The sequence below is a fragment of the Chiloscyllium plagiosum genome, chromosome 17 (assembly GCF_004010195.1).
Source record: "Chiloscyllium plagiosum isolate BGI_BamShark_2017 chromosome 17, ASM401019v2, whole genome shotgun sequence".
Classification (NCBI taxonomy): domain Eukaryota; kingdom Metazoa; phylum Chordata; class Chondrichthyes; order Orectolobiformes; family Hemiscylliidae; genus Chiloscyllium; species Chiloscyllium plagiosum.
In genome coordinates this window covers 45,671,860-45,698,022 of record NC_057726.1, presented here as the reverse complement: position 1 = coordinate 45,698,022, position 26,163 = coordinate 45,671,860, and the positions used below count along the sequence as shown (strand labels likewise).

Sequence of the window (26,163 nt, the reverse complement as noted above, 5' to 3'; positions counted from 1 at the left end):
GTCACTAGTTGCATACCAAACAGATGAGTGCTAGGTCCTCAATTATTTGCAAATTCTATCAATGAATACTAAATACATGGTAGCTGTGGATGTCAAAATAAGTGGGGGCAAAGAAACATTGTGAAGAGGTGATAGAGAGTCTCCAAAGGAATGTAGATTGGTTGTGAGTGGGAAAATATCAGATTGCAAAATATCAAATAGCAAATTGATTCAGGTGGCAATGTTATGTTATTGCAAGGGAACCAAATAGAAAAGTAAGAAAGTTTTACTTCAGCATTACAGAGTACCAGTGAGACCACATCTGAAGTATTCTGTACAGTTTTGGTATCTTTCTTTAAAAATGTATATTTATAAATGTTTAGAGAAAGTTCATGCTGTCTTATTCCTGGGTTGAAGAAAGTTCTAATAAATTAGATGTATTTCTATTAATATTTAGATAAATGAGTTATCTTCCAGAAACAAAAAAAAACTGGATGAATTGGATAAGGCAGAGATGTAAAGGATGTTTCTTGTAAGGGAAACTTAAACTAGGGGCACAGTTTGAGGACTCCTTAATTTTAAGACAATGATGGAGAATTTTGTTTTGAAGGTTTATAGAGTTAATAGGGGACAGTATATGGGGAATAGATATTGTTCTTCACAGCAAAGACCGAATCCAAAGGACTCTGTTACCTTCCTGATGCCAAGGTTCAGAATGTTTCTTTTGAACTGGAGAGGAATTTGGAGTGCAAAGGGAAGGATCTGGTTATTGTGCTCTACATAAGTTCCAACAACATAGGTAAAAACTAAAGAAGCAGTTCTGCTGAGGAATTGCGAGCAATTTAAGGCAAAATTAAAATGTAGAATAACAAAGGTAATAATCTCTAGATATTACCTCTGCCAGTTGCAAATTAGCAGAGTAAATAAGATTAAAGTAGTAAATTCTTGGCAGAATTTGGTGTATAAGAAATGTGTACCAATTAATGGTGCATTGGCAGTATTGGGGACAAAGAAAGCTGTTCTATTGGAACAGACTTCATTTGAACTATCAGTATCATAGCGAACTATACTTTGAGTGGGTAGTGAAGAGGTAAAAATAATCAAAGTGTAACCGGAGGGCTAGAAAATATATGCAGAAGAGTGCAGTAGAAATTAGAACCATAATAAGTTACAAGAATAAAATTTCAGAGCTTAGTCTCTCTAATATGCACACAGCATTTGGAACAAGACAGATGAGTTAACAGCACAAATAGAAATGAATGAGTGTGACTTGATAGTTATCACGAAGATGTGGTTGCAATGTGACCAGTACTTGAAACTCCATGTTCATGAGTATGCAGACTTCCAAAAAAAAGGCAAAAAGGTAAAGGAGGTGGGATTGTATTGTTTATAAAGGAGGGTTTCAGTGGTATAGTGCGTAGAGAGTATCCACTCAAACATTAAGGCATCCAAGGGAGTTAAACCTAGCGGTTAGAATTTAAAATTCCAACAGTGTTGTTACAACTGTGCAGAGTAGTGGTCAGGCTGTACCTATAGCACTGTGTACAGTTTTGGGCCACATATTTAAGAAAGAATGGACTGACATTGGAGTCAGTTCCAAAGACCGTCACTTGGCTGAATCCTAGGATGCAGTGGTTGATTTATTGGGAACAGCTAAACAAGGTGAGAGGAGAGAGATTTAAAAAGACCTGAGGGGTAATTTTTTTTTACGCAAAGGGTGGTTTGTGTGTGGCATGAGGAAGTGGTGGATGTGGGTACAATTAGAATGTTTAAAAGACATTTGGAAAACTTAGATGACTAGGAAAGGTTTGGAGAGATGTGGCTAGGAACAGGCAGGTGGGATTAGTTTAGTTTGGGATTATGTTTGTGATCGACTGGTTGGACTGAAGAATCTGTTTCCATGCTGCATGACTCTATAAGTTAGGCTGTTATTTGTTAGATCTTAGAAGAATGAGGGGTGATCTAATTCTGTGGGGGCTTGATGTTAGATTTTGAGAAGATGTGATTCTGTCACTAGTGGAAACAAACTAAGTGACCTAGTTACAGAATAAGGGACACAATACTGAGATGTAAAGGAATTTCTTTTAGCAGGTGGTGAATGTGTAGAATTCTCTTCTCCTCCCCCCCCAAAAAAAAATTGCAGTGGAGATGCTGTTATTTGAATTTGTTTAGGGCTAAGTTAGAAAGATTTTAGACAGACATGGAGTCCAGAGTTATAAGGTACAGAAGAAAAGTGAATATGAGATTGCACCAGATCAGCAATAATCTTATGGTGGGGCAGTCTCAAAAGGTCAGATGGCCTAGTCTTGCTCTCAAATCCTAAATTGCTATGAAATTGTATCCTACTGTCACAGAGACCAGATTTATACAGGGAAGAAAATGCCTTATTACCTCAATGAAAGTTTTATTTAGAATTTCTAAATATAGATCTGAGTCAACCTTACATGTTTAATAAGTTACATAGACATGGAGAAATTGGAATAGTACTGAACTGAATAATACTTTATCGACTGTAAATCTTCCTGCAATAAATCCATTAAGAATGGTTCCAGGAATGAGAAATTTCAGTTACGAAGATAGATTGAAGAAGTTGGGACTTCTCTCCTTGGAGAGAAGAAGGCTGAGAGAAGATTTGATCAAGGTTTTCAAAACCATGAGCGGGTTGGATGGGACGAAACTGTTTTGCCCATAAAATGACTAAGAATGAAGGAATGTGCAACAGAAACAAAGGTGATGTGAGAAAAAATGTTTCCACTGAGTGAGGAGTTAGGATATGGAATGTATGGCCTGGAAGTGTAGTGGAACTGGGTTCAATTAAGGTTTTTGAGGGCACTGGATGGTTATTTAGATAGAAATAGTGAGCAAGAGTATGGGAAAATGCAGGAAATTAGCACCCAGGTAATGCTCAATTTAAGAGCCAGTACAAGCACGATAGGCCAATGGCCACCTCCTATTCTGTAATGATTCTGTGAAGTCATCATTGCTGAGTTTAGTACTAAAGTAGATACTATGAACACAGAAACCAAAATATCCATTTGGCTCTGGAGCCTGGTCTTCCATTCGTTGAGATTGTTGTTTATTTGTAGCTGAACTCCATTTACCTGTTATACGTTTGGCCTTAATTTCACCAGCAATACTCATCCATCTTAAAATTCACTGGAATTGACCCTCTGAAATGATGGTAAATTAAAGACACTACACTCGCAAAGTTAAATACAGAAGTTAGTGATTGTATACTTCCCAAAGAATATGCGGTTGAATTCCTGTCGAATTGCAATTAAAAATCACCAAATTGGAGAAGAATTGCCCTTTTGGACTGTTCATCTTACTGTAATAAACTTTAATAAACTTTCATCCTGTTGAATGCACTGGAACTGTTTTTAAATGGTGTATTATGCTTATACTTACTGCTAAACAGTCTGGCGCTGTAACACAACTTTTATATTTGTTCAATTTCAAATTTCTCCATTTTGATATATGGATTAAAATAGTTGAAATATCATTTTTTTCTGTTTACATTAAAATATTTCATATCAAAAGTGGAAAATTGAACTTTTACTTCCTGGTTAATGAGATGACTCCAGACTGATGGGCTGTTTCATCTACTTGATGACATAATTTTCCTGACCCTAGGAGGTCTATTTATTTGATGCCAGGTTCAAACCAATGTCAATAACAGTAATTTATGCTACAGAAATCTGTACTTCTTTGAAGAGAACTTTCTCAGGGTATTGGTGCTTGGTTGCTGACCTCAAAATCTGTCATTAATGTTGAAGTTACGTACTGTTGTGAAAAAAATTGTACAAGTCTATATATTGCATATTTCTTCGTAGCAAGCAATGGAAAGCAAAGTCGACTGGAATGCTTTTTGCTGCAGGAACCTAGGTTTGAATCAAAAATTAATGAAATGAGAAAGTTCTCAATTTTCTTTCAGTACAGGTCCGAGTAGAAGTGGTTACCTTATGAACAAAAGCTCATTGTATCACTTTGTACAGCATCAAATGACATGTTGACAGTTACTCATTATTCAAATTGATCTTGGAACAATGCCCTCTGGACGGACCTTCTGCAGCCCTCCCCATTGAAAGTTAGCAGCCTTCCACTAGCCACACTGTAAACACTAGGGTAGCACTGCAAAAGAGTACTTGGCCAGGCAAAGATGCCTGATAGTGTGACCTGTTAAGTTTTGAGGATATTATCATCAGTGCTGTTGGATAAAGTTAGTATGGATTGTTCTTTTGGCTGGTGATTATTACTTAAGTATTTTTGCCAAAGACGCTATGCTGGTCCAAGACAGATTGAAAACTGGGAATTGTGGAGCAGCTGGGTTGAAATTTGGACAGAACCAGCATCTCTGTAATTCACTCATGAATGTCTGGAAGAATCAGTCCACTACATCTTCTTGTCTCCTCTTGGTTGATCTCCTGAAGTGGCCTCCATGTGTCTGGTGACAGGGGCTGTGCCCTCATCATAGGTTAAGTAATACTTAATGTGCATTGTAGGGCATCTTCAATTGGCTCAGGCAGGGGGAGCTGTTGCTTCAGGGAACCTGATGGATTGTTTCTTTTATAGGCAGCTGTTTACATGTTTGGGTCACAGAGTGGAGTTTTTATACTAGTATTTACTGGAAACCCCTCATTTCCCAGCCACCAGCCTATAGTTCTTAATTCTGGCCCAAGGATTGTAGGTACAATCTCAGCATGAGCGATTGTTGCTGCTACCAGGACAAAATACATTCAGTGGGAATATTCAGTCATGATCTCACAACAACTAGAGTGGTAACCATTGATTATTTGTCCTTTGACACATGATAGCACTCATCAGTCTGTATGGGTATCAGTTCAACGCTACACCATTGGGAATCCTACAGCCTTAATATATCTACAAACACCATCTACCTGCTTTGTTTAATTAATGAAAAGGTTGAGAAGGCTCTTATATAGAGTATCTGTGGTCTGCCTAATGGATCAATATGGTTGATAAACTGAAATATTGCTCCTGTCACCTGTGTGCTTGGAAGTTGCTAATGATGTAAAAGTTGAAGGCAATGGTGACCCTAATGGTCACAAGCAACGCTGTTCTCACATTGCTGTGTGAATGTTGGTCAGGTCGTATTAGGTGATGGAACGCGCTACCTGTTCAAGAAGGAGGTAGATGTCACTCTTTTGGCTAAAGAAATCAGGAATATGGAGGAGTGGGGTTAGGGTATTGAGTTTAATGGTCAGCCATGAACATAATAAAGGTCAGAGCATACTTGAGGGGTGGAACGGCCTACTCCTGTTTCTATTTTCTATGTTTTTATGTTATTCCCTTAGTGAAATACAGGTGCTGCACTCATTTCTCCAGGTTGATGTAGAGAGAGAAAATCTCTAAAGAATAGGTCTTCTACTCCTCATCTCTCTCTGTGTAATCGTCCCTGTCTGTGCAGCCTGTACTTAATCCCCATTGCCACGTTGCAACCCAATGCGAAAAACAACTCTTATCCTCTTTACTGAAGCAGACTTGTTCCTGACAGGCCAAACAACTCCCCTAGCCACCTTGTGAAAATCTGACCCACTCCCTTGAAAGTGCAAAATGTTAGCAAAACTCCTCCAAAAATACAGAGTAGTACCTCCACTAATCTGTATCTGCAGAGGTCAGTCAAAATTCCTACCTTTAATGTTGTATGTTTATTTGAATGCCAGTCAGGCCAGGAACGGAGTGTTCATCATGATGGCCCAAGGATTATATGTACAGTTCACTGTCTCAGGTTGAAGGCATTGTGGCTGCAGCCAAGCGCAAGAATCAGCTGAGCACTGATTCAGTGGGATTAATTAGGAGAGGACAATAATTGGACCTGAGCAAACCCCAGAAGGGGAGACTGATTTGGTGCACATTATTGGAAGATATTTTACATACTGGTCCACTGACTAATTTTCCGAGTAGATGCATGGCATGCTAGGGCTCGAGCACTGACAGTCATTGTGAGGCCATGCCAGAAGTGGCCAAAAGCCTCTGGAACAGATTCTCTTCAGTTTGAGGCTTCCAAAGCACAAGCAACTGCAATGTTTTCGAGACCAACCTTTCTACTGTGAGCTACAAGACAATCTCATCAAATACACACATGATGTTTCATTGCGATATTAAGTAACAAAAGCTTAATGCCATCATAATTTGAACAGAAAACGTTGCCAATAGCTTTTGCCATGTATCAAATAATTGTAAAGGTCGGATAATAGTGGAAATCATGTAATTCAGCACTCCCAATAGAGAGCTTGATTCAAAGCAAGTGCACTGGAGGAACACAAACTCTGATTTTCTGTTCATTGATTTTCATAAATGAAAATAAGTGACTTCCAAAGAGATCTCCTGTGAAATAAAATCTACCTCTTGTTCAGAAATGTAGGTCACTGTACACATTTCCGACTGGCAGCAGGATATTGCAGAATATCCCATCAGTCTGCTGTTCAGTCTGGGAGTTGCAAAACGAAGAAATTGGACATGTTGCTCCCTCTTCTGGATGATCGGGTAAGCACAAGCTGTACAATGTTGATCAAAATTGAAGAGAAATATTAATCTCGAATATGAAGTTGCAATGACTATGAAACTGGAGTAATTAGAAGTGCAGTGAAATGAGATGTTTTAGAAAGGTATATCTGAAATTTGAACAGAGAAGATGACCCCCTGATGTGTCAACTTAATATTTATGGAATGCCAAATCTCAATAATTTTTATTTTTAAAATTATCACAAGGAAAAGGAGCAGGAGTAATCTATACATCTCATCAATTTTGCTCTGCTATTCATTACAATCTTATCCTGCAACTCTACTTTTCACACCCATTGCCAATTTGCTTAATTTCCTGAGACACCAAAAATCATCTCATCCCAGCTTTAAAAGTATTCAACAATGTAGCCTCTGGGATCAGGAATTTCAAGTGTTCACAACACTTCCAGCTTCCTCTCTATTCAAGCCCCCAGGCACAACTTCCTGGTAAAGCAGCAATTTACTGGCACATGGAATCAGATTCTTTGGTCTACTCGTTCTTGCCAATCAGATATTCTACATTAATGTATCCCATTTTGCCAGCATTTGGCCCAAATCCGTCTAAACCTTTCCTATCCATCCAGATGCCTTTTAAATGTTGTAATTGCACCAGCCTCTATTACCACCTCTGGCAGTTCATTTCCATACACAGCATCCTCTGCATGAAAATGTTGCCCCTTAGGTCCCTTTCAAATGTTTCCCCTCTCCCCTTAAACCTAGTTTTGAACTCATGTAACCTGGGGAAAAGAACCTTGGTTATACATCCTATCCAGGCCCCTCATGATTTTATAAACTTCTATAAGATCACACTTCACTCAATTTAGTCTACCGTATTCACTGCTCACAAAGTGGTCTCCTCTACAATGGGGCGATGAAATGTAGACTGCATGACCGTTTGGCAGAACACCTATATTCTGTCCATAAAAATGACTGAGATTCCAGTTATCTGTAACTTCAAAACTCCACTGTGTTCCCATGCCAACATTTCCACGTCAGGTGTGCTGCGATGCTCCAGCGAGGCTCAACGCAAACTGGAGGAACAACACCTCACGGCCTTGATATTTTTACATCCTTCAGTACGCAGTGTTGAGTTTATTAATTTCAGAACTTGAATACCCCTTTCCCTGTTTGTTTCCTTCCCTGCGGTGGACAAAGTTAAAAATCTCACAGCACCAGGTTTTTGTCCAACAGGTTGTGTATAAAAAAACACACATCAAAGATCTGAGATGCTGAAAATCTCAAACAAAAACAGGAATTACTGGGAAAACTCAGCAGGCCTGGCAGCACCTGTGGAGAGAAATCAGACTTAACACTTCAGGTCCAGTGACCTCTCTTTAGAATTGTTGTGTGTGCGTTCCATGAGTACAGCCAACCCATTCTCAAACACTTACACTTGTTGTTACTACCCTCCTAGAAATTATCTCTCTCCCGGCTTATCATCAGCAATCCCTTTTTTTTTGTATTGAGTTGTGAAATGTTGTGAGATACTGTGGTGCATCTTGTAGTTATCGCACACTGCTGTTACTGAGAGATGATGTGAAATGTTTGGCCTCGCTGACTGGCCGGCATTTGTTGCTCATCCCTAGTTGCCCTCAAAAATGTGGTGGCCTGCCTCTTGAACCATTGCTGTCCATGTTTGCCTATTCCTTTTTTCTCTTTTTCTGGGCACTATGTCCCTATACTCTCGTCTCTCCCCACCCTCATCATTAGCATAGATACCACCATACCCCAGCTATTTTCAGTTCTGATGAAGAATCACTGGACTCAAAACACTCACTCTGCCTCTCTCTCTCTCCATATGCTGCCAAACCTGCTGCGTTTCACCAGCACTTTGTGTTTCAATACTCTACAGTTGGCTGGATGAGTCCAGTTCCAGCAACCCTCAAGAAACTCTCCATTATCCAGACACTTCATTGTTATTCCATCCACTACTTGAAATATTCATTCCTGCACAAACAATAACAGCAGTTTTGAAAAGTGTGCTGCTGGAAAAGCACAGCAGGTCAGGCAGCATCTGAGGAGCAGGAGCTTTGATGTTTCGGGCACGATCCCTTCATCAGGAATTGGGGGGTTAAGGGAAGTGGACTGCCCCCCCCAAATAATCCTGATGAAGGGATTGTGCCCGAAACATCGATTCTCCTGCTCCTCAGATGCTGCCTGACCTGCTGTGCTTTTCTAGCACCACACTTTTCAACTCTGATCTGCAGTCCTCACTTTCTCTCTCTCTCTCTCACTCTCTCTCTCTCTGAGTAACAGATTATAGTCCAACAGGTTTATTTGGAAGTACAAGCTTTTGGACCACTGCTCCTTCATCAGATAGTTAGCTACCTGACAAAGGAGCAGTGCTCTGAACGCTTGTACTTCCAAATAAACCTGTTGGACGAAAACCTGGTGCTGTGTGATTTTTAACTTTGTCCACCGCAGTCCAACATCAGCATCTCCACGTCATCTCTCAGTAACAGCAGTGTGTACTAACTACAAGATGCACTGCAGTATCTCACCAAGGTTCCTTTTACCACATTTTGCAAACCAACTACCTTAACCACCTACAAGGACAGCAAGTATATAGGAACACTATCACCTGAAAGTTCCCCTCCAAGCCGCAAACAATTCTGACTTGATCTGCATCGCTGTCCATTTATTGTTGCTGGGTCAAATTCCTGGAACTTGTTTCCTCTCTGTACTGTGGGTGCACCTACTGTGCGTGTTGTTTGTAATATAGGTAAATGAATTCGATGAAAATATAGGTGGTCTGATCAATTTTGCAAAGAACACAAAAATTGGTGGAGTTGTGGATAGTGAGGAAGGTTGCAAAGAATATAGCAGAATATATGTCAGTTGGAAAGTTGGGCAGAGAAATGGCAGACTGAATTTAATCCAGACAAGTGTGAGGTGCTGCAATGTGGGCGGTCAAATGCAAGAGAAGGACCCTGAGGAGCATTGATATACAGTGAGATTTTGGGGTGCAAGTCTATAGCTCCCTGAAAACTGCAACACCAGTGGATAAAGTGGTTAACAAGGTATACAGCATTAGAGTGGTGCTAGCAAAGCACAGCAGGTCAGGCAGCATCTGAGGAGCAGAAAAATCAACGTTTCGGGCAGGAGCCCTTCATCAGGAATGAAGAGCTCCTGCCTGAAACGTTGATTTTCCTGCTCCTTGGATGCTGCCTGACCTGCTATGCTTTTCCAGCACCACTCTAATCTCCAGCATCTGCAGTCCTCACTTTAGCCAAGGTATACAGCATGCTTGCCTTCATCAGTTGGGGCATTGAGTGTAAAGGTTTGTGAGTCATGTTGCAGCTGTATAAAATTTTGGTTAGGCACACATTTGGAGTATTGTGAGCAGTTGCACTCAATACACTATAAGAAGAATGTGGAGTCTTTGGAGAGGCTACAAAAGAGTTTTACCAAAAAATTGTCTGGATTGGAATATATTTTCTATAAGGAGAGGTTGGACAAACTTGCATTGTTTTTGCTGGAGTGTCAGAAGCTGAGGAGCAACTTGATAGAATATATAAAATGATGAGAGGTATAGATAAGGTGGATAGTTGGAATCTTTTTCCCAGGGTGGAAATGTCAAATACTGAGGGGCATAGGTTTAAGGTCAGAGGAGGAAAGTTCAAAGGAGATTTGCAAGGCAAGTATTTCACACTGAGGGTGGTAAGAGGCATTTAGAAAGACACATGAACAGTCAGGGAATAGAGGAAAAAGGACCATATACAAACAGATGGGGTTGGTTTAGAATGGTATCGTGGTGAGCGCAGACATGGAGGGTGCCAAAGTGCCTGTTACCTGTACAGTACTGTTTTATGCTTTAGGAACTGCTGCTTATGTTCAGGAATGTGTGCCACCACCTTTAGGGCAATTAGGGATGGGCAATAAATGCAGGTTTAGCCTGCGATATTTATTTCTTGTGAAAGAATATGTGAAGCAATCGCTCTTCCAATGAGCCCCTAGTCTCTCGTATGTTTCAATTAGATCTAATCTTATTCTTCCTATATCCAGGGAATATAGGCGCAATTCGCATAGCCTCTCAACATTGGAAAATCTTCTTATCCCAGGAATGAATTTAGTGAACATTCACTGTAACCCCTCCAATGCTATTAATCCTTAAATAGAGACCAAATTCTATGCAGTATTCTAGATACAACTGTACCAAGATTTTTATTTCTGTACTCAAATCCCTTTGAACTAAAGACCACGCAGCATTCTTATTTATTGATTAAATTGTTTTTAAAAGTGACGTTTCAGTTTTTATTCTAACCCCATGTGCATGTCTTGATCTTTCTTTTGATTTCTTTTCGGTTATTAAATAATTAAAGGATAATTTGTGGGTTTGCTATGAGAATTTTTCAATTTGATTCGCTGCTTCGGCTGGTTGATGACATCATCATTGCTGGACTGTCTTCCCCACGACCACCAGTATTACCACTGCCATACCGATATCCGAATACAGTTAACATAGGACAGTTAAAATCCACATAGGACAGTTAGACTTGACTGGTGTGGAAGCAATGAGCTGAAGAGCCTTTTTGGTGCTGTAGACCTCTATGACTCTATCTTAATGGGTAATTTTCATCAAAGTCAGCAAAAAGTATCATCACTTTCCTACTGAACTCAAAAAAATACATGCCATGGTTGAAACTGGTCTACTGTATGAATTATTTCTCAAACTTTTTCATATGTATGGCTGATCATAAGTTTGGAAGCAGTGATGAAATAGAAGTAGATAGATTGTGAATGACTTCAGAAGAGCATAGACAAGTTAAAAATATATGCACGTACAATTTACTGTGATTAAAAATTAAATAGGAGGAGGTGTACAAACATTGAAGGTGTTTTACTCCAGGTTAGCTATAGTGGCATCATCTCATCATTTTGCATGCTTTCATGTAATGTTGAGAAATTGCGGTTCATTCAACATTATTTTAGGAAACCTGAAATAGAACTGTAACCTTTCCCGAATCTACAAAATGCATTCAGAAGGATGTTGTGGCTGGTTTGTGATGCAGAGTGATGCCAACAGTGTGTGTTCTATTCCTGAACCAGCTGAGGTTACCATGAGGGACTATCCTTCTCAACTTCTCCCCTCACCTAAGGTATAGTGACCTCAGGGTAAACCACCACCAATGGGACCACAAGACTGTTGTCTTTTAGGACTTTGGCAACTTTACAATCCTTTCTAATCTTAAAAGTCATACATTTGTACAGCATATTTCATGGACACAGGACTTCCTAAAGTGCTTTAGACCCAATTAATGCTGTTGTAATGAATGAAAGACAGAATACAATTTATACACTACAAACTCCAGCAAACTACAATTTTATAATAACCGGATAACCTGGTTTATTGATTGAGGGATAAATATGGGCCCTGCTATTGGGAGTATTTCCTGTACTATTCAAAATATGCTGAGGGATTTATCAAGGCTGATTCTCCAGTGTAACATTCCTTCAGTATTGGACTGAACGTCAGACTTGATTTTTGTACCCAAGACCTGATACAGGACTTGGTTCCAAACCTTATGACTCAAAAGCCAGAGTGTTCACAGCTGGGCTAAGGCCAACAGGTTGAAAAGTAGATTGGTTGAGACACATTTTGGGACAAATTGCGCAGCAAGACAGCAGAATCTCTGAGTGCATGAGGGCTGTTTCTGCTTGCCATTATATTATGTCAGAGAAGTAGACACCCACTGGAGGATGCAAGGATGGATTTAAACAAGCTGTTAACATTTATGGTGGTTTCATGTGCAATGGCTTGTATTGTTCTGGGTAGCAGATTGATTGATTGCTTAAATAAGACCATTGGATGCAGTTCTATGTGGATGTTTATATTGATGCTGTTTGTGCTAATTATCTCTATTGTTGTCACTCATTCTTCCTTCCATTATTCACATGATCCAATGTTAGCATTATCATTTGAGAAGAGTCAATCATCATTTCTCCTAAACTTCTCAAGCCTTCTTTCAAAATGCTGAAAAGTTCAGTTATCCATTTCCCAATGAATTCCAATAGCTGATCGCCATGTAGAAACAGGGGCAGTTGAATTAGAGAGATGACACTTGTTGTGACTTCAGAGGAAGTATTTGCATTGTGCATGCCTTTTTCAGAAGATCCCCAAAGCCTTAAGCTGCAATGTATCTGGATCCTTCCAGGTTGTAAATGCAGGCATTTGCAAAGTGTCTCGGTCTACAGCACAAAGCTAAACACAGTGTTGTAAATGCATCAGAATACATCCAGATGGCCCTTGTTACAAAGTTGTTTTCTACAGTGTGACTGGCTGTCTCTCCCCCACCCCCTCCCTCCAAGAACAGCATGCTACTGATACTTGACTGTATTAATATTCGGCTGGCCTGTGACCATCAGGTGTATCAAGATATACGGGTCACTCTGTCAGCTCATACAATGCTCCTGTTTTAAGCAAGTTACATATGACAGCAATATTTCAATTCTGTACATCTGGCTGGTTGCTGGAACTACTTCTTCAACTGTTACTAGCTCCTCTAAATGTGCCACGATTCAGGTGATCCAGAAAACACCTTGGGGTCAGTCATATATTGTTGTAATAGGCCAAAATAAACATCTACTAAATATTTACCTGGCTCTTCAATTTCAGGGGCAGGCCTAGCAATCATGTTCTCAGCTGGGGGCTCCTGCCAAAATAAACGAATATTTCTCAGCATATTGTCTAAACGGGATTTACTATAAAACTTGAACTGGTATCCATGCTAATGTGTCAAACCCTGGAAGGAAGCTATAAGGTGATTCTACCAGAACCAAATTACAGATGGAATTGTTAACAATAACTTGTATCTTCAGAGGATTAGAAAGTTGCCAAGGTAACATACTTATTTAAAATGGGACAGAGACAAAAACAGCCAACTATACACCAGTTAGCTTAACATCTGTCATTGGGAAAATGTTAGAATCTATTATAAGGTAAGGAATAGCAAAGCAGAAATATGTATTAGAAATACATAATATCATTGAGCAGAGTCAGCATGGCTTCATGAAAGGGAAATCATCCCCGTCAAATTTATTAGAATTCTTTAAAGAGGGAACAAGCAGAATAGATATGGGAAAATCAGAGCACATAATATATTATAAGGTTTTTGAAAAGCTATCGCACATCAGGCTATTTAATAAGAGCCCATGATATTGGAATGAATATTAATAGCATGGATAGAGGTTTGAGTAACTAATAGTAAATAGAGATTTTGGAAAAATAAGGCTTTTTCAGGATGGCAATGTATAAACTGGTAGTAAGATGAGGATTAGTGTTAGGACCACATTTATTTACAAAACTTGATAAGAATGACTTGGATGAAGGAAGTAACAAGGAAGTGGATGAAGGAAGTGACCCAGTTTGCAGATAACACAAAAAAAAGGATACACTAAGAAGTGAGGATAACACAAGCAGTCTACAGAGGGATAGAGATAGGTTAAGCAAGTGGGCAAAAATACTGATAGATACAATATAATGTGGGTAAATGTGAGGTTTTTGAATTCACAGGAAGAATAAAAATGCAAAACATTGTTTAATGGGATAAGCTTGCAGAAAGCTGCAACACAGAGGGTTTCAGGGATCCTGACGCATGCATCCATGTTTAGTGAGTAATAGGGAAGGCAAGTGGAATGTTGGCCTTTATTGCAAAGGAAATGGAGTGTAAAAATTAGATTAGATTAGATTAAGATTACATTAGATTAGATTACATTATAGTGTGGAAACAGGCCCTTCGGCCCAACAAGTCCACACCGACCCGCCACCCACCCATATTCCTGAAGAAGGGCTAATGCCCGAAACGTCAATTCTCCTGTTCCCTAGATGCTGCCTGACCTGCTGCGCTTTTCCAGCAACACATTTCCATCTAATTATACAAGGCATTTGTCAAACTAAACCTGAAATACTGTGAACTCCTCTAATAAAAGATATTTTGGCATTGGTAATGTCGTGGAGAAAATGTAGAGAATCACCTGGAGATGCGGAGAGTTCTTCAAGAAATAGGTCTTTTATTTGCAAACAAAAAACCGTGACACTTAGAAAGCGAATTCTTGAATGCCCTGAACCTCAGGGTCCGTGGCTCTTTATACCTTTTCGCTATCATGTTTTTGTTCACTTATCAGTATGCCCAACTGTGTTAGTCAGAATTACCTCACTCTAGATTTACAATAAACCAAAAATGTTAGTTCCCATTATCTCTCAACTTCTGCCACTATAGTTTTTCCTACATTCTACTTAATATTATTTCAATGTCATGATTAGGTATTTTACTACCGCCTCTGTAACAATGGTCTTCCATCCCAGACCCTACTCAATATTCTAATGTCATGATTAGATATTTTACTACCCCATCTACCACAATAGTCCCCTGTCCCAAGCTGACTCTACTAACTATTAATTAAATATTCATTGTCATGACCTGTTCCAATCTGCCATGATGATATTTAGCAGGTGAGGGTGACTTTACTAATTGTTGTTATCTAATCCCACCATAGTGATCTTTCAGCCCCAATCTGACTCTGCTCATTGGTGTAGGAGCATTCCATTATTCTTATCACATCCTACAACAGTGGCCCCATCCTGCCACAGTGACCTTTCGACTAGTGTAGCTTTCCACAGACCCCTTGTAACAGATCGCCAGTGGTCTTCATGTTTTAACCTTCCCACGCTTTCATGCTCTTTATTTTCCATAGTAACAGTCCAGAAAAGGTTCGCTAGTTTAATATTGAGTATAGAGGGAGTTTCTTGTGAGGATTGTTTGGAGTTTAGACAAATTAGTACAAACCTTATGGAAACATATACGGTCAGGGTAGTCAATCTGCAGAAATTCTTCACTGCAGAATTCTGTCAAGGCTGGGTCATTAAGTGTATTCAAGGCCATGACAGATTTTTAATCAATAAGGAAATCAAGGGTAATAGGGATAAGCTAGGAAAATGGAGTTGAGGATAATCATGTTACCCATGATCTCATTGAAGGTAGAGCAGACTCAATGGGCAGAGTGACCTACTTCTACATCATGTGGTCTTCAAGGATACTAGAATATTCCAAGGTGCTTTACTGAAAAGTAATCAAATAAAATTTGACATGGAGCCACATAAGATATTTGGCTTAAAAGAGAAATAGAAAGGGAGTTAGAGATTCAAAAAAGTTTCGAGATGAATTCCGGAGATTGGGATCTTAACAATAGTAGGCACAATTGCCAATGATGGAATGTTTGAAGGTGGGATGCTTGAGAGTCCAAAATTGGAGGAATGCAGATATCTTAGAAGGCTATGGGGCTAAAAGAGATGATAGCAATAAGGAGCATTGAGACCAGTCAGAAACTTGAAAACAGGAATGAGAATTTTAAATTTTAAGTGTTTCTAATCTGGGCGTGATTATATGTCATTGATCCTTGGGTGATGGTGAACCAGCTTGCTGTGGGTTAGGTCATGAGGAGCTAGGTTTTGCATCAGTTTATGCAAGGTAAAATTTGGTAGAATTTGGAACAATGCACGATTACAACACTTAGTAATAGATGCATCAGCCTGTGAACATTCCTGGAAGTATTTCTTCGCAGTATGTAAATTATAGGAATATTTGTTATTGCTACCAAACCATGTGATGCAGCCCCAGGCTAGCACAATCTTTTCAAGTGCAAATTCATGGACATGTGGATGAAAGGGGTGTTAAGTACCTATCAGTAGAAACGTGCTTCATTGTTGGAACTGTCGGAGGTTAAGCAGCAACCTTTTAGAAGTTTATAAAATTATGAGGGGTATGGATAAAGTAAATAGACAAAGTCTTTTCCCTGGGGTGGGGGAGACCAAAATGAGAAGGTATAGATTTAAGGCCAGAGGGCAAAAAGGGTGTGTATGGAATGAGCTGCCGGAGAAAGTCTTGGCGACTTGTACAATTACAACAATTAAATGGCATCTGGATAGGTATTTGAATATAAAGGCTTTAGTGGGATAATGGCTAAATGCTGGCAAATTTAGGATATCTGGTTGGCATGGACGAGTTGGACTGAAAGGTCTTTTTCTATGCTGTACATCTCTGTTGTTGTGGTTCTGTTCGCCGAGCTGGAAGTTTTTGTTGCAAACGCTTCGTCCCCTGTCTAAGTGACATCCTCTGTGCTTGGGAGCCTCCTGTGAAGCGCTTTTTGGTGTTTCCTCCGGCATTTATAGTGGCCTGTCCCTGCCGCTTCCGGTTGTCAGTTTCAGCTGTCCGCTATAGTGGCCTGTATATTGGGTCCAGGTCGATGTGTTTGTTGATGGAGTTTGTGGATGAGGTGCCATGCTTCTAGGAATTCCCTGGCTGTTCTTTGTTTCGCTTGCCCTATAATGGTAGTGTTGTCCCAGTCAAATTCATGTTGCTTGTCGTCTGCGTGTGTGGCTACTAGGGATAGCTGGTCGTGTTGTTTCGTGGCTAGTTGATGTTCGTGGTTGCGGATCGTTAGCTGTCTTCCTGTTTGTCCTATATAGTGTTTTGTGCAGTCCTTGCATGGGACTTTGTACACTACATTAGTTTTGCTCATGCTGGGTATCGGGTCCTTCTCACAAATCTTCTCACAAACTTTGTACATCTCTATGGCTCCATGACTCTGTAACTTTCTTGAGGTTTGTAATCTCAGCAAGACCCTTTTTTCAAATTATAGAAACATCTACTATATATACAGCATGACACTGTAGAGTTGCAGACCCACTACTAGAAAAGTTCAATGTAAGAGTTGTAGCCTCAAATTAATGGAGCAAAAGCAAAATTATACAGATATTGGAAATCTGAAATAAAATAATTGCTAGCAAATATTCAGGTCAAGCACCATTTGTAGAGAAATTTGTTTTTTCTGTCTCCAACAGATAAAATAATTGAGTCAAACTGGCAAGGACAATGACCCCATCAACTCCATAACTGCTCTCTGTAGACTATGGTAGTGGGGGGGAGGGTAGGTTAAGACCCCAAGGAAGGTGAGGAACTCTGAGGCAACAGAGGCTCCTATGCAACACTGGCAGAGTTTGGAACTTCTGAAACCCCAATCTCACAGGCCTCCTTCTCACTAAGAAACTGCAGTAATTTTCAGGTCTGGAAATGGGGTCTCAGCAAGGCAAAGGTTTGGGAAGAAAAAAAAATAAAAGAACTGTAGATCCTAGAAATCAAAAACAAAAATTGAAATTGCTGGGAAAACTCAGCAGGTCTGACGGTATCTGAATATTAAGAAGCGTCATGACCTAGAACATTAGCTCAGTTTTCTGTCCACAAACATTACCAGAAAATTGAGTTAATGTTCTGGGTCATGTCGATTCTTCAGTATATTCGGATGCTGTCAGACCTGCTGAGTTTTCCCAGCAATTTCTGTATTTGCTAAAGGTTTGGGAAGCACTGCTGTAGAGCGCGTTCTATCCCCGTACCTTTACAAATTCAGTGCCCTCAAGTTCCCATCCAACTTCCCAGTGTACGTGTTGAGCATCTCAGCTTCCCATACTTTGGTAAGCAGGAAGATCCCTGTTCCACGTTAGGGTTCTGCCTCCCGTCACCTCTACATATGTTGCTCAAAACTGTGTTCCTCAGCCTTTTGTGCAATCACCTAATGAGCGCAGCTTCACCTTGCCTACTTCATCTAAACGTGCTGCGGTATACATTCCCATCAGAAAGTCCTCTCAAACACCTTTGACGTGAAGCAGAGAGCGGCCCCGATGATTTTCTAACCCTGTCTCGCCCCCACCCCGGAACCTTTGTATTAAATCTTCTCTGCAAGCTGTCAGGGATGTGGACGTGTCAGGGAAGTGCTGGGGAACATCCTTTCCCATGAATGAGGGGGGGGGTGCCAGCTGCCAGCCTAGACAGTAGGCATCCCCCTTGCCTGGCTCTCGCATAGCCTCCGCTGTGCGCTTCCAGGTACTTGGCAAGGAGTGGGCGGTACAGGAAGCGCGATGATTGACGTGGCCGCGAAGCCAATTAGCGGCCAGAAGGCAACAATCGAACGTTCCGACGGGCAGCCGGCTGGGCCAATCAGACGGCGGCAAGGGCGGGACACGCGTGGGGCTGTCAATCAAGCGGCTTTTAAATGGCTACAGTGCGGCCCGCGAGCGCTGCCTGAGCCGTCCCGGGGATAGCTGCCGCTGCAGCGGTGTTTCTGCTGCTCCTGCTCTCCCTCCTCCTCCTGCAATAGCAGCAACAATCCACCAACCCGCACCCCGACCGGCCATCGCTGATCACCAACCACCATGGCCAGCGAGGACGAGCAGGGCGGCTGCCCGACCAAGCAGAGGTTTGAGGAACTTTGTCAGAAATTGAACATGGACGAGGGTGCAAAATGTGAGGCTTGGGCAAGTTACGAGAGCATCAGAAGGAAATACACTCTGGAGGTGAGTGTGACAGGGTGTGGGTCAGAGGGCGAGAGACAGACAGACAGTGAGAGCTGCCTGACTAAGGGGGCGTGTACCCGAGGTGACATCTGCCGAGTAAATAAGTACCCACTGACAGCTGAGGGGGATGGGGAGGGTCAGAGGTAATTCATTGAGTGTGCATTAGTTTGCAACATCGGAATTCAGCATGCAAGGAATACACACATCAAGCTATTGCAATCCATTCGTTTGAAAGTTAATGTTTTGCTGGTTTTGTTTTATTTTCACGAGGGGCTGAGAGGGTTTGCTGCCGCTAAACATTGCTGACTAGGGGCAGGCCTGCCCTTCGGTGCTGCCATTTAAAGTAGTTTAAAGTCCTCGCTCCAATTCGAGAAACCTGCACTGTCTCGTTCAGCAGTGCCTTGCCCGACCCACCGTGCCAAAAGCAAAGTTTTAAACCGTCCACGTAAACAACTAAGCCTTGTGGTGGGAGAAGCAGCACCGGAAGGGCATGTCGCCTGTTTATGCTGTGAATGTGACATAATTGTACGAATGAGGAAGGCCAATCAGATAGCCACAACATTCAGTATTTCTCTTGTCAATGTTAGTGTTTATGCACACAATACCTCACCTAGGAGAGCCCTGACTGTTAACCGCTAGCAAATTATTTTGCGATGTCAGTCATAAGTTCGAGTCTTACCAGTTTAGCTGTGACCCTATGTCTTAATCTCACGCTTTAGCTTGAAATAAATAACTTGTATTTTTTATCGTGCTTTTCAACTTTTGGGGATACCGCAAAACATCGTACAGCCAATCAGTTTTTGTCGCGAGGTCAGGTTTCACAAACTATTGAAATGTTTTTATTTTGCAGCCCAAATAGAAATGCAGACATGATCTGTGTTGCCTAGTGCAATGGTCAAATGACATACCAATCCACTTCAGATCCAATCGAATCTATCGCTCTAAGTAATATGCAAAAATTATGGCATTGGAAGGTCAATTCGCAGCCATCTGTTTGTGATTCTGATTCTTAGTGAATGCACTATTATCTTTTTAGGTTGTTTATTGCATGTGTTCATATAAAATGTACTCTTGACACATTCAATACTCCATCTTTTTCAATTTTCTTGTAATCTTTTGAATGTTGAAAGATTGCTGTTATATTTTATTGCAAAGGTCAATTGAGTGCAAGAGTTGAGAGGTTATGCTTCATTCTGCAGGGCACTGGTGAAACCACATTTGGAGTACAGTATTCAGTACTGGTCACCTTTGCTTGCAGGAGGATGTTAATGTGTTGGAAGCAGTTCAGAGAAGATTTAGCTAGATCCATACCTGGAATGAATGGATTGTCTTTTGAAAAAAATGCTGGACAAGCTAAGTCTGTATCCTCTGGGGTTTAGAAAGGTCAGAGGTGATGAAATCGAAACATAAAATTCTGAGGGGACTTGGTAGGTGGATGTGGAGAAGATGATTCCTCATGTGGGAGCAGCTAGAATTACTGATCATAGTTTAACAATAGTGTGTTGCCCATTTAAGACATGAGAAAAACATGTTTCTCTCTGAGGCCTGTGGAACTTTGGAATTCCCTTCCTCAAAAGAGTCAATGCAGAATCTTGGAAGTATTTTTAAAGTCGATTCTTGATTACCAATGGGATGAAAGATTATTGCGTATATGCAGGAAAACGTAGAGTTGAAGTTAAAATGAGGTCAGCTATGACCTTATTGGCTGTTGGAACAGGCTCAGAGGGGCAAATGGCCTAAGGAACTATGAGTTCCTTACTGTTATTTACCAGCATCGTGCTCACCCTCCTACAATTCAATTTCTGTCACTTCAGTCTGGTTTCTGCTCTGTTAACAATGAAAGCCATCCAATTAAAGTAAACAAATACTTATTTTACAACTACCCCGCGAAGTATTTGACCCCATCAGCCCACTCCTTCACCTCACACACCGCCTTCTTTGTAGCCGATGTTCACAAGGCCACCTGTTCAATGTCAACTGTAGCCTCTCCAGTATTGGTTTCTCTACTAACTCAATAGTTACTCTGCAGAACTTCTTGGCTATATACTTGACAAACTTTTCCTTATTGACGTGCCACTTAGTGATTGACACTATTCATGGGTTCATTCGACAGTCATTTCTGTTCTGTCAGCCTGCCTATCTGAAATTTACACTTGCTTGAGCTCTAATTTTCTCCAGTAGCATTCTGAAAAAGATGGAAACTATCTTGCTTTGCTCCCACTGCAACTTATTTCATTTCCCTTATCCCCATAAGTTGAAAGATAAACCCTTACTACATTTACAAATGTCTGAAATATTCCATTATATCTTACAAACTCCTACTTACCTGCTTAGCAGCTGTACAACTCCATCTTTCTCCTGTATTGCAAGCTCTTTCCAAGTTTTGCCAATATTAGTACAGTCATCAGCTGCTTCTGTGAACCATTTTTACTACCACTCTGTGGTTAAACCTTTCCACAGTACATTATCATTTTCCCTTGCTTTTGGCCATTTTTTTCTTGCGCTTCATTACTGCAACTTGATATGACTTGTCCTTAGAATGGTAATGTATTTTTATCAGCTGTAAGAAACAAATGGGGGCAGACTGGACAAAATTCATTGACATGTTCTTTTTTCTAGATGGAACCAATGAACCTTTTTCCATTCAGGGACATAAATGTACTCCAATTAAAAATGTCCCTGTTGCTGTGATTTTGTTTTTTTAAAAAGTAATTTTCCTCAGGACCATTTCTTATATGTCCATTCACTGTCTTCACGCTTTTGTACCATCATTCCCTCTGAAATAATGTATTGGATGCAGTTAATTAAAAGTTGCATCACCCATGCAAGAGGACCTATTAACTATCATCATTAAACACTGAAGTAGTGGGCTGTTATTCTGAAATACATGCAGTGTCCACCAACACCCTCGGTTTTCAGGGAGAGGTGGGCACTGCAGGGAGTGGAGTGTATTATTTCCCCCTTCAATTCTATTTTGATTTAATCCCAACCCTCCCCTTCACTGTCTGATCATGCAGCATTGCCCTTTGATGAGAAGGGCACTGCTTGTCACTGGCCACTTGGGTGTTTCTTTTCTGCATGGTGGTGGAATATCAATAAAGATTTGTACACCTGTTGTATTTTGCTGTGTCTCACACCTGCATATACACATCATGGGTGCTGGGGGAAATATATGAAGTCTGGCATTTCCATTTTTCCTCCATTCTGATTAGGAGTCATTTCTAGAAATGTCAACTCTTCATCTCAACTGATGTCTGACGTGTTTCTGCTTTTCCTTTCTAATTTCACCTCAGTAAGTTCCAATCTCTGGTCTCTTATTGCTTCCCATTTTTCAGTTGGACAAAATCAGAAGGCACACACCACCAGGTTATAATCCAACAGGTTTATTTGGAAGCACTAGCTCGTGGAGAACTGCTCCTTTGTCTTCACCTGATGAAGGAGCAGCACTGCAAAAGCTAGTGCTTCCAAATAAACCTGTTGGACTATAACCTGGTGTTGTGTGACTTCTGACTTTGTCCACCCTAGTTCAATACCAGATCTCCACATCATATTTTTCAGTTGAATTGTTCCTCGCTTTTGTTATTCCCACTAATCGTTTGTTAGTCCAGTGATTTCCAGCATCTACCTGTGCTTCTTTTCCTCCACTGATTGCCATCTTTAGGACTTTCTCTTCCTCAGTACAATAAATGTTAGATGCTGTATTCTGGTAGGGCAAATCCAGGCAGGATTTATACATTTAATGATCGGGTCCTGGGAAGTGTTACCGAACAGAATGCTTGGAGTACAGGTTCGTAGTTCCTTGAAAACAGATTTGCAGATAGATAGGATAGTAAAGAAACCACTTGCCATTATTGGTCAGTGCATTGAGTACAGGGATTGGGAGGTCACGTTGCAGCTGTACAGGATGTTGGGTTAGGGCCTTTTCTGGAATACCGTGCTTGGTTCTGGTCTCCTTGCTATAGAAAAGACATTGTAAATCTTTTCTGAACCCTTTCAAGTTTCACAAGGATGTTGCCAGGGTTGGAGAGTTTGAGCTATAGGGAAAAACTGAGCAGGCTGAGGCTGTTTTTTTTTCTTCTGAAGTCTTGGAGGCTGAGGGGTGACCTTTTTACAGAGGTTTATAAAATCATGAGCATGGATAGGGTAAATAGACAAGGGCTTTTCCTCAGGGTAAGGGAACCATAAATAGAGCGTTTAAGGTGACAGGGTAAAAATTTAAGAGACCTAAGGGGCAACCTTTTCACGCAGAGGCTGGTGCATGTATGGATTGAGCTACCAGAGGAAGTGGTGGAATCCAAAGCAGACAGGCAGGAGGCTGGAAGAATACAGCAAGCCAGGCAGCATCAAGAGGTATAGAAGTCGACATTTCAGGTGTAACCCTTCTTCAGGACTGTGTGTGAATATGGGGGAATTGCAGATTTTTAAAGAAGTAGGGGGGGGGTGCGGGGGCAGGGTGGTTAGGTGGGGATAGATGAAGATCGGTAGAAGGTACAACCTGGTTGGTCAGTGGGCAGAATGAGTCTGGTTGGTGGCAGAGAGCAATGGAAGGAAGGAGGAGGTGCTGGGGAGAGAGTCAGGGGATGGGAGGGAGGTCATTTGAAATGGAGTTCTGTAATAACCCCCCCCCCCCCCCCCCCCCACCCCCTCTCTTCCCAGCCCCTCCCTGTCACCAACCAGACTCATTCCTCCCACTGAAGAACCAGGTCATACCCTCTGCCTGTCTTCACCTATCCCCACCTCTCCACCCTGCCTCTGCCTTCCCCTTTTTATCTAGAAGTAGTGGTGGAGGCTGGTACAATTAAACATTTTAAAAGGCATCTGGATGGGTGTATGATTAGAAAGCGTTTAGAGGGATATGGCAAATGGAACTACTTTTTATGGTCAGCATGGATGAGTTGGACCAAAGGATCTGTTTCTGTGCTGTACATCTCTGATGCTATGATTTTATGATTTCCTGATTAGTACACAATTATGTTTGATCATACAAGCACTTTGCTATCCTCCTGTGATCTCACCAGTGTGTCATATAAAATGCTGCTGTCCCTAAATTTATTTAACAGCTGATCATGTTTCTCTGCTCCCAGCTTACCTGAGTAACTGTTCAGAATATTGTCCCTATTAATGGAGGATCCTCCCCTCTCTATTGGCCTCCAAAGAACAGACCATTGTCCTGAAAAATGCATCTATAACCCACGAACAGCTGGTTAGTACAGATTTAGCAATTCGGGCTAAAAATAGATTTCAGAATTGCAGAATTTTCAGATGCATTAAGCTAATTGTGCTGTGACAAAACCAATGGAAGAGGATGTTGAGTGTGAGAAATAAAGGGCTCCGAGATATCCAAACATACACGAAAAGAACTGTGTTGAAGCAGAGGAAATAAGAGATACATTTTCGTGAGAACTTGAGGGATGAGAAAGAGAATTTCTCTGTATCTAAGAATGACAGAATATTCCAGAAAAGGACAGTTGAATGGGAAAATGCATACAAAGGTGTTGGTGGTTAATAATGTGCAAAACGATTGTTAATATGATGCAACTGCTTAAATTAGTGAATTGCCAATGTAGAAACCCAAAACTACTATGAACATGCTTTGGCCCTCAGGAATGTTTTTTTTGTATACTTTGATTTGATTTATTGTTGTTGCATGTACCGAAGTGCAGTTAAAGTTTCTTGTTTTGCGTGCAGGACAGGCAGATCGTAACATATAACATCCAGATCATAGTGTTTAAACAGAACACGGTGGCACAGTGGTTAGCACTGCTGCCTCACAGCGCCAGAGTCCCGGGTTCAGTTCCCGCCTCAGGCGACTGACTGTGTGGAGTTTGCTCGTTGTCTGCGTGGGTTTCCTCCGGGTGCTCCGGTTTCCTCCCACAGTCCAAAAATGTGCAGGTTAGGTGAATTGGCCATGCTAAATTGCCCGTAGTGTTAGGTAAGGGGTATGGGTAGGTTGCGCTTTGGCGGGTCGGTGTGGACTTGTTGGGCCGAAGGGCCTGTTTCCACACTGTAATGTAATCTAATCTAATCTAAAACAAAGGGTATGAGGTTATGGCTGTATGGAGGTGCAGTATTTAATACGTATTGGTTTTAAGTTAGTGAATTGCTACTAGTTTCCTTGCCACAATTTTGTTTGAGGTTTTTTTTTGGTAAAGAAAGCCAATCAAATCTTCTCAGTACAGAAACTATCTTTTATTGAGCAGGTTAGTCTTCAGATTATTTTTACTTTGTCAATTTTTGGGGAAGCAAATAAATTTTCCAGTATGCAAAAGCTAAAACCACTTCATAAATAGTGAGAAAATGAAACATTGCTGTCACATTTGATACAGTTCCTCAGTATAAGGCCATACCTATTTATTTATTGTTACCTCAGCATCATTCACTTCGCTTCAATTTCTTTTTTAACTTTTTTTTATTATTTGTGAGTATGTACCTAATTTTAGCTATAATAATTACAAAAACTTAATATAATCTCATTCTTCAAAACAGAAGGAGGACTAAGTAAAGCCCTGCTCTGACTATTATTTCTTCATCCTTCCAATGCTGCAAGCTATGTTCGTTACAGTTTTTTATCAAAAAAGTTTAGGAGCTGGAACAACAATGCTGTGATACCGCAGTGTCCCACAAGAAGCATAATGAATGGAGCTCAGGTTTCTCTTATCAGAGCTTTTATATATAATATCAATAGTCATTGTGGAATTTTGTTTGTGCATGTATTCGAACAATGGATGTTAGTTTTAAATGTATTTATTTACCATTTTCACCTTCCTAAATTCAGATGACACCACTTTGTAGCAAATATAATACAAGCTGATCATACTCACTGGCATTTGTTTTATGAAAGGCCTAAGTACGGACATTCTGGTGTGTGGGCAGGCAGTATTGTCGGCAATTGAATATTTTCACTGTTCCAGCCATTCGTATTATACCTCAATCACCGTATTAGTCTTACATGTCAGTATCTCCCTGAATGTTAGTGGAGTTTGCTCTATCAAGGAGTGAGTCCAAGTACGCAACTTAAACATAAACATCTGGTTCTGTGTTCCTGACAGGAAAAAATATAAACTTATTGAATACACCCTTATTGTCATGATTTAAAGAGACTGTCCATGTAGTCTACTGTCATAGAGTCATAGAGATGTACAGAATGGAAACAGACCCTTCGGTCCAACCTGCCGACCAGATATCACAACCCAATCTAGTCCCACCTGCCAGTACCCGGCCCATATCCCTCCAAACCCTTCCTATTCATATACCCATCCAAATGCCTCTTAAATGTTGCAATTGTACCAGCCTCCACCATTTCCTCTAGCAGT

The 26,163-nt window shown here is 40.8% G+C and overlaps 2 protein-coding genes across 2 annotated transcripts in view; one reads left to right on the top strand and one right to left on the bottom strand.

Annotated features, from left to right (window-relative positions):
* rbl2 (retinoblastoma-like 2 (p130)) overlaps window positions 1-13,187 on the bottom strand; it is a 67,250-nt gene extending 54,063 nt beyond the window's left edge. Inside the window, exons 1-3 of the mRNA XM_043707528.1 lie at window positions 13,103-13,187; window positions 3,730-3,860; window positions 854-863 (exon numbers count right to left, since the gene is read on the bottom strand). Coding sequence (XP_043563463.1) covers window positions 854-863; window positions 3,730-3,860; window positions 13,103-13,187 — 226 coding nt within the window. The remainder of the gene's footprint in view (window positions 1-853; window positions 864-3,729; window positions 3,861-13,102) is intronic.
* A 5,327-nt stretch (window positions 13,188-18,514) lies between these two features.
* The window catches only part of LOC122558424 (retinoblastoma-like protein 2), a 98,637-nt gene continuing 90,988 nt past the window's right edge, over window positions 18,515-26,163 (top strand). The window contains exon 1 of the mRNA XM_043706981.1: window positions 18,515-18,850. Within this exon, the coding sequence (XP_043562916.1) occupies window positions 18,710-18,850 (141 nt within the window). The 5' untranslated portion in view covers window positions 18,515-18,709. The remainder of the gene's footprint in view (window positions 18,851-26,163) is intronic.